Consider the following 8,689-nt stretch of genomic DNA (forward strand, 5'->3'; position numbering starts at 1 on the left):
TGTTAGCCATACAGCCCGAAAAACTCACAGCAACCCAGTGATTCCGGCCATGAAAGCCTTCAACAATACATAAATATTGCCGTTTTTACTGGGTCTCACTCCCATGTAAATTCATTGAAATTACAAAACGTGATCATTACCTAATGCAGGGCTTCTTTTCCATTCACCCATAAATTTTTACCTGATACCAAGTACATAGGTGTATAAATCAGGCATAAATTCAAACATATACTGATTTTTAAAAAATTTGCAAAGCTTGTTAAACAGGCTGATTTTCCTTTTTGTGGAGTACAACTGAAGCATTTTCTGCAGAGTCTACTATAAATACACCACCTTATTGCTAATAGATGTATGTACATGAATGACATTAGGAAACCTTTTTATGTTGTCAAATGTTTAGTGACCCCCAACATTGAGCTAATTTGTAGGTCTGAACCTATTTGGGGTTCAGACCCACAGCTTAAGAAGCAGTATCCTAAAGTAGGTCTTTCTGCAGGGTGTCTGGAAAGGGTTGGCCATTTTGCGATGATTTATATATTTCTGCCTCCATTAGTTCAAAGCACGAATGCTTCCCAGGAGTTCTTTGCAAGCAATGGCACTTACTTCCGAGTAGCACCTTTCGGAATGGCTTGCGAGGTGCTTCGGACCCATCCAACATCCAACCTTGCTCAGCTGTTTCAGTGGCGTTTGCTCGGTTACTCTATCCCTTCTCAACCCTGATGCCTTGCAATCCCAACTATGTTCTGGCATTAGAAAGAATAATAAATTAAAGCTACTGGAGAGACTGTTGAAAGGGATGGTGGCACAAAGAGGCTCGGGAAGCATGAACTATCGTAAAATGCCTGGGCAAGAGCCCTGGGGCTACCTGAGGCGATTGTGTGGAATGAGAGGAAGGAAGGAAAGGCACTGACCGCCTTCGGAAGTGAACCTGAAGGCGAGCGTGTCCTCCATTCAGCCGGAGAAGGCAGGCAGACTTGACCCTGGCGGCTTCTTCCCTCCCGCCCGCCTCTCCAGCCCAAAACCTGCAGGCTCTTCCGGAGGAGCCCTTCCTCAAGACCTCCGTGGGCTGCTGGAGGAGCCAGGTCTGGGCAGAAATGGGAGAAAACGGCAGGCTATATTCCCCGCCGAGAGGGAGAGAAAGAAAGCGAGCAAGAGAGCAGGGAGGAACCTCAAGCGAAGCTCCCCCGCTTCCATTCCAGAGCTGATGGGCTCGAGATAGAGCTTCAGAGGCAGAGGGAAGAAAGGGGTGTGTGTGGAGAGATGTGGAAAGCAGAGATGCGGAAAGAAGAGGGCAGAAGAAAGAGGCAAGAAGGGGAGAGCGCCCACTCCTTCTCCTCTCTTTCTCCTTTCCTCCCCCTCTTTTCTCTTCCCCACCCCCTTTTTCTCCACGAGGCACGACTGACTTCCATGTTCGATGCCGTGGGGTTGTTGTAGCCAAAGGACCAAAGTGTCGATCTGTTGCTTCCCTTGAGAGAGGGTTGTTTTTTTTTACAAAGGAGGGGAAGGAGAAAGGAGTGGGGTTGGGGTGAGAGGGAGGAAAGGGGAAAAAAAGAGGGCCCATACTCTCATACTCTCGGCTTGTCAATTTCAACATTTGGTCACGTGACCCCCCGCCTGCCTGCTTGCCTGCCTTGTTGCCTCCCCTGTTCTAAGGACGGGGATAGATTTCCACGTCAGCTTTACGTCTCCCAATTTCTTCCTCCCTCCGCGGATCGGCTTCAAAGAGGGAGGGAGAGAGGGAGATTGAGAGAGAGAGAGTGAGGAGCATCCTCCTCTTCCTCCTCACCATGTGAAGCGGGGCTCATGAGGCGACCAGCTCCAGGTAGCCCCCCAGGTCCTTCTCGGCAGCCTCAGCATGGATTTTGACGAGCGCGTCCCGTGCTCCTCCAATATGTACCTCCCCAGTTGCACCTACTACGTGTCGGGCCCCGATTTCTCCGGCCTGCCCTCCTTCCTGCCCCAGACCCCGTCCTCGCGTCCCGTCACTTACTCCTACTCCTCCAACCTGCCCCCGGTCCAGCCCGTGCGAGAGGTCACCTTCCGCGAGTATGCCATTGACCCCACCGCCAGCAAGTGGCACCATCCCCGGAGCAACCTGGCCCACTGCTACTCCACCGCGGAGGAGATCATGCACAGCAGGGACAACTCCTCCTCGGTGGCGGCGGAGATGTTCGGGAAGAACGCGGCGGGCGTCTACCACCACCACCACCACCCTGCCACCCCGGGCAACACCTCCTCCAATTTCTATAGCGCGGTGGGCAGGAACGGGGTCCTCCCGCAGGCTTTCGACCAGTTCTTCGAGACGGCGTATGGCACGGCGGAGAACCCTTCGGACTTTGCAGGAGGAGGCAGTAGCAGCGAGAAGAACGGCGAGAAAATCCCCTCGAGTTCGGAAGGGACGTGCTCCCGAGAAGCCCGAGAAGGCCGAGAAGGGGGAGCGAACCACGGCAACGCCAACGCCGCCTCGTCCTCCTCCTCGGTGGGGACCCCGGAGGACAAGGAGCGGCGCCCGAGAGCGGAGAGCAAAGGCGGCAGCAGCAGCAGCAGCCCGGCCTCGTCTTCCGGCAACAATGAGGAGAAATCCAGCAGCTCCAGTACGTATTATAACTACTAACGCAAGGCAGCGCCCTCTCTCTCGCTCCCCGGGTTTGTGTTGTGTGTGTGTTTTTTTTAAAAAAAGAGGAAACTTGGAAATCTTTGCGCAGCACCGCCGCTGTTAAATTTTTATATGCTGTTTTATAAGCATATAAGGTTTATGAAGGGCCCTTTAGGTTTCCCCCAACAAAAAGAGGCGAGAGATCACGTGGCGAGGGCTGAAATTGGCCGTGAAAGGCCCACAAGCCAATGGAGGCCTCTTTTTTAAAACAAAAAACACCAAAAAGTTTCTTCCCCCCCCCCCTTTTGAGAGAATAAAGGAAAGGGGGAAGGGGGGGATGTCTATGGCGAAAGCCTCGAAAATATAATAATGCGCGTTTTGGAGCCTGTAAATTTGCTCAAAAGGGGATAACAGAGCTCTTTGATATCCATGTAATCCCGAGCCTTTTTAAATATTTTTTTTATAAAAGCCATGTGTTGCCCCAGAAGTCTAGTTAAGGGCTTTGGATTCAAAGCCATCCCAGGATTTTTTTAACGAGTGTGCAACAGATAAAGTAGCCGCCTGCATTCACTGTTAGCAATATGTTAAAAGCGACAAATTAACCTAAAGCTGGATCTTTTTTTGTGTAAAGGAAGCCATTTTCCTATGTTGGGAATCTATTGAGCGGTTAGACTCAAAAAATAACTCATCTTGGGGTGATCCCAGCATGAAAACCAACATCCTAAAACACTGGGATCACTACAAGTTGCCTTTCCCCCCAACAGTTTGTTATTTAAGGGATCTGTCACAAGATTTTTAAATAATTTATTTCAAAAGTCCCATTTTCTCCCTATTAAAAAATCTGATTGTCAAGTGTCAAAGTCAAAGTAAAGACTGGTTATTAATAATACACTGAGATCATTACATGTTGCCTTTCCCCCCAACAGTTTGTTACTAAAGGGATCTGTCACAGGCTTCTTTAAAAATATATATGTATTTTAAAAGTCCCCTTTTCTCCTTCTAGCAAAAGGCTATGAAAAACAATCTGATTGTCAAGTGTAAAAGTCAAAGTAAAGAGTCGCTGTTAATACTATACTGGGATTACATGTTGTCTTTTCCCAACAGTTTGTTACATAAGGGGTCTGTTACAGGATTTTTAAAATAATTTATTTTAAAAGTCCCCTTTTCTCCCTCTAGCAAAAGGCAATGAAAAAAAATTCTGATTGTCAAATGAAAAAGGTCAAAGTAAAGACTGGTTATTAATAATACTGCTGTTTAAAGAAAGCCAATAGTGCATCCTGTAAAATGTAAAGGGGAAATAAAATAAAATATTCTCTTGAAATGACCCTAGTTCTGCTTTTAAAAACTGTGGCCTCTTCTACACAGCTGAATAAAATCCCACATTTTCTGCATTGAACTGGAATATAATGCAGCGTGGACTCAGATAACCCAGTTCAAAGCAGATATTGTGGGATTTTCTGCCTTGATATTCTGGGCCCTGTGACAGAAGGAGAGTGATTTGGGAACAATTAAAGCAATAATTATAGCAAATTCCATAAATGATCCGGCTGATCTAGTCAGTGGTTATAGGCGCTGGCTTCCTCTTTGCAAAGGGAGACAAATGCCCTCCAAAAGCAAAACCAAGTTTAAGATTAACCACAGGTTCAATGTACAGGAAAGCGGTTCCCCAAAAATAATGTCCTTTGTGGTGATGGGGGATGTGGGTCACAAAGCCATTGGGATTGCCATGGCTTTTGTGGAGGGTGGGCTGCAAAACTCGGTTGAAAAGAACCATGCTAGGCTCCAAGGTGATTGTAGCAGGGCCTCTCCGACCTTCCTGCACACACCCCTTTCCGAGGAGGAGGCTCCTTTGCAGTCTAGACATTGTCCATGGCTCCATTCACAAGGCAGCAAGGGCTGCAATCCTGACCTTCCAAAGGCTGCAAAATTTGTTGTACTCTCGAAGGCTTTCATAGACGGAATCACTGGATTGCTGTGAGTTTTCTGGGCTGTATGGTTTTCTGGGCTGTATGGCCATGTTCCAGAAGCATTCTCTCCTGACGTTTTGCCTGCATCTGTGGCAGGCATCCTCAGAGGTTGTGCTGTATATTGGAAACTAGGCAAAGGGAAGTTTATATATCTGTGGAAGATCCAGGATGGGAGAACAAACTCTGTTTGTTGGAGGCAAGTGTAAACATTGCAATTAATCACCTTGATCAGAATTGAAAAGCCTTGCAGCTTCAAGCTTGGTTGATCCCTGCCTGGGGGAATCCTTTGTTTGGAGATGTTAGCTGGCTCTGATTATTTAATGTCTGGATTTCCCGTTTTCAGAGAAAGAGAATGCTTCTGTAACATGGCCATACAGTCTGGAAAACTCACAGCAACCCAAACTTAAAAATTAATTTGGGGGCTGGAAAGGGCCTCTGAACAAGGCAACCATAAGATTGCACTGGAAAGTCCCATCTTAAACCCACCTGCGAGGGATTGGACCCCATGGGTTCCATGGTATCTCTTTCTGAGTGAACTTGCACATGGAATTGTCTCTGTGGCCTTATTATTTGAAGTGATGGTTCAGCATGAAGCACAGGTCTGGCAAATCACAACCAAAGCATTTCCCTAGATAAGCTTATATTCAGTATACACAGTTGTTTCGTAGGAGGGAACCTCACCATTATGTACCTATGAATAAAGCAGGCATTTATTTAAATAAAATAAAATAAAAAACCCACATCAGTAGCTTCTTGATTAAATATTAACCTCAGTTCTCACCCAGCCATATCTAATTCTAGACTCGATAGCTTCCACTCTTCTTTTATTTTGGTTGTTATTATTATGATTTCATTCCACAGGTGGACAACGCACCCGTAAAAAGAGATGTCCTTACACCAAATACCAGATTAGAGAATTAGAGAGGGAGTTCTTCTTCAGCGTCTACATAAACAAAGAGAAACGCCTCCAGCTCTCGAGAATGCTCAACTTGACCGACCGTCAAGTCAAAATATGGTTCCAAAACAGAAGAATGAAAGAGAAAAAAATTAACAGGGACCGATTGCAATATTACTCAGCTAATCCACTACTCTAAGAAAGAAAACAAAGAAAGAAAACAAAACAAAACAACACAAACCTAAACTTGCAGCGAGTTTTTTTTCCCCAAGATGAGATTAAATTCTGATCTCGCCCTTGACAAGGTCAAGCCACAGGGTTACCTAAAATAAGGAGGTGTGTAAAGAGACGGAGGAGGACACTGGAAAACTGAAATTTCATTCCCATCCGGCCCTCGTCAAAATCTAAACCAACTGAGTAATTTCGTTCCCTACTTCCCAATCCCTTTTCTTCTCCTTTGGAAAATTTCCTCCCCCTAAAAACTTTTACGCACGTTATCTGGAATCGGTTTATGCCTTGGAGCCACATTTTCCAAACAGGCCATTTGAATCTTTTGTTACACCACTTGCAACCCGTTTTAACAGCTTATTATCACATGGAGGAGAGTGAATGGTGACACCACAAGTTGATTTCCAACTATATTATTATCTTGGTGGTTTACATTTTGTATTTTATTGGTTTTTTTTATTGTGGATCACTAGGCTACTTATGGCAACATATAGACCTGAGGACTACTACAAAGGACGCCACCATCTTTCTGCAACCCAACTGGTGGCCTATCATCCTTTCCAGATGGCCAATCTTCTTCCACAAAAGGGATTACCTATCCTAGCCATTCCATTTTGTAAACTTCAAAACACTTTATAGGGGAGGGGGTATTTCTTTCTTTGCAAGGCCAATCATAAATGTTAGTAAAGCCGTAGTATGGTGTCTCGCTATGTTGTGTTAGAGCGTGAGAGATCTGACTCTTTCCTTTTGAAAGGATTTCAGGTATTAATTTGCCATATATGGTAAAGGAACAATCACGGAAGGAGCAACAACAAGGATCCAAAAGAACTAGGTTTGGCTTTGTAGTGAGTGATCATGGTAGAAAAAAGGGCGGAGACAAATCAAGATGCTCAAACCTAAAGGCTTAACATATATATGTGTGTGTGTGTGTATGTATATGTATATGTATACGTACATGTATATAGACAAACGGACACACACACAACAGAACCTTTGCAAACACGGGGGAGAGGAGAGGAAGGAAGAAAGACTAATTTAATAGTTTCAGAGGGTTTTTTTTTCAAACCAGCAAAGTAAAGGTTCTGGCTTCTGTCTCACCAACTTTCTTCAGGAAATACCTGTGGAGAAGGACAGTTTTGGCAAATACCACACAACACTTAATTGGACTTTCGGATGTGTGCAATGCACTGAGATCAGATCATTAAAATCACTAGCATTTCCTTAGAAGGCCAACCAGAAGGCCAACAATGTAAATAGGCTGCAGTTTGTTTTTCATATCTTGTTGTCCACTATTCGTGTCGTCAATCCTACTTAGCCGCCCAGGCGGCAGAATCAAAGAATGGAGAGTTCCTTGGAGTTATTTTAAATATATATAAAAAGAAGTATATTTCCCTGCAGGAACCAAAGTGAATGAGAGGGGAGAGAAAAAGAAAAACACAATTAAAAAAAAGAACTATTTAAAATTCTATTATCAGTTTACAAAGGAAGATGTGTTTTATTGTAAAGGTCACTTGCTGTTGAGAATATCTGAATGTATATTTCATACAAGAAAAGTGTTTTACAAGACTTGTACATTTTTCAAGGATTTTTTTGTTGTTATACTTTTTTAAAGAAACAATTGTTTTCATGGGAGGTGTCAGTTTTGTCGTTGTTGTTGTTCATGTTTTTTTTTAAAGAAATAATAATAATGTGCAGGATATGAATGTTGTTTTTTAAATCACCAGCTTCTGAAATGGACGCAATTTCTTTACACGGTTTACTCCAAAAAAACAAAACGCAATACCTTTGTATCCCATCACTGTCTGAAATATGTACCGTCATATATGTATATATGGCTTTCTTTTTTAATATGCGGGTGTCTTTTGTTGCATGTGTACAGTGGAACGGCACACACGGAAAATAAACATGTGGGAAATTTAATTTACTTTTTACATTTTTTATCATTCTGTTATAGTCATGGGTATTATCTGATGACTGGGGATTTGAATCCTGACTTCTGAAATGCCATTTGCCTATTGTTTCTCCTCAGGTTTTGATAAGCCAGTGCAACATGCCTGGAATGTATGAATGCGTAGGCGGGGTTCAGTTAGAAGGAGGAGGCCAGGTTTGTCTAAACTGAGGCCCCTTCCACACAGCTGAATAAAATCCCACATTTTCTGCTTTGAATTGGAATATAGGGCAGTGTGGACTCAGATAACCCAGCTCAAAGCAGATATTGTTGAATTTTCTGCCTTGATATTCTGGGTGACATGGCTGTGTGGAAGAGCCATGAGAAGAGAAATCAAAGTAATGGGAGGTTATAGACTTTATGCTTTTGTTCACAAGCACAAAAATGCATTAGAGAAGCTCACTTGATGTCTGGACCTCAGGTGCCCTTGTTTCCTTCCAACACCATATTCCTGAACCCATACTGCTCCAAACCTAAGGAGGATTTTTGTGGCAGGATTTGATCGTCAACACAGCAATTGTGGCTATGCTGAAGCATATTGGTTGAGACATGTTTGGGCCTATGAGTAATTCTTAGGGAAAGAGCTTTCTATGAAGACCATGGGGACCTGGCAGAGGCTGAGTAGTGAGCTATTGGCCTTCTATCTCTGGAAAGTGAAGGTGGCAGATGGTTACTTTGTGAAAGAAAGAAAAGTCCCAAGGCTTTTGAAAGCAAGAGGCATTAGACAATTAAGCAAGAGGCATTAGAATTTCCTTAGCTTTACTTTTAAAAATATGTATATGTGATACATTTTTATTCTTTTTTATTTAAGGATATAATTGCTATTATTTAATCTGTTATTTAAAGGTATTACTAATAATCGAGCAAGATCTAAATCATGGTATGTTTCCGTCTTGTTTTACAACAAACTTGAAAATATGTCACATTTTGTTCAGTTTGGATGTTGCAATATTATGCAGGACCGTGTACCTCTTTTAAAAATATTTTTAATGTCTGATTTTCTTCTTTTTGTTTTGTTGTATTGGATATATACCTAATCACTGCAATGAAATCAA

At 43.4% G+C, this 8,689-nt stretch overlaps 1 protein-coding gene across 1 annotated transcript; it reads left to right on the top strand.

The window, feature by feature from the left end:
• Positions 1–1,152: 1,152 nt before the first annotated feature.
• hoxa11 (homeobox A11) lies at positions 1,153–7,606 on the top strand. Its single transcript, XM_008117049.3, has 2 exons — positions 1,153–2,594; positions 5,425–7,606. Exons 1-2 carry the CDS (start codon positions 1,856–1,858, stop codon positions 5,655–5,657), a joined length of 972 nt encoding a protein of 323 aa, XP_008115256.1. The 5' UTR covers positions 1,153–1,855; the 3' UTR covers positions 5,658–7,606.
• Positions 7,607–8,689: the final 1,083 nt, after the last annotated feature.

The sequence above is a fragment of the Anolis carolinensis genome, chromosome 6 (genome assembly GCF_035594765.1).
Source record: "Anolis carolinensis isolate JA03-04 chromosome 6, rAnoCar3.1.pri, whole genome shotgun sequence".
Taxonomy (NCBI): Eukaryota; Metazoa; Chordata; class Lepidosauria; order Squamata; family Dactyloidae; genus Anolis; species Anolis carolinensis.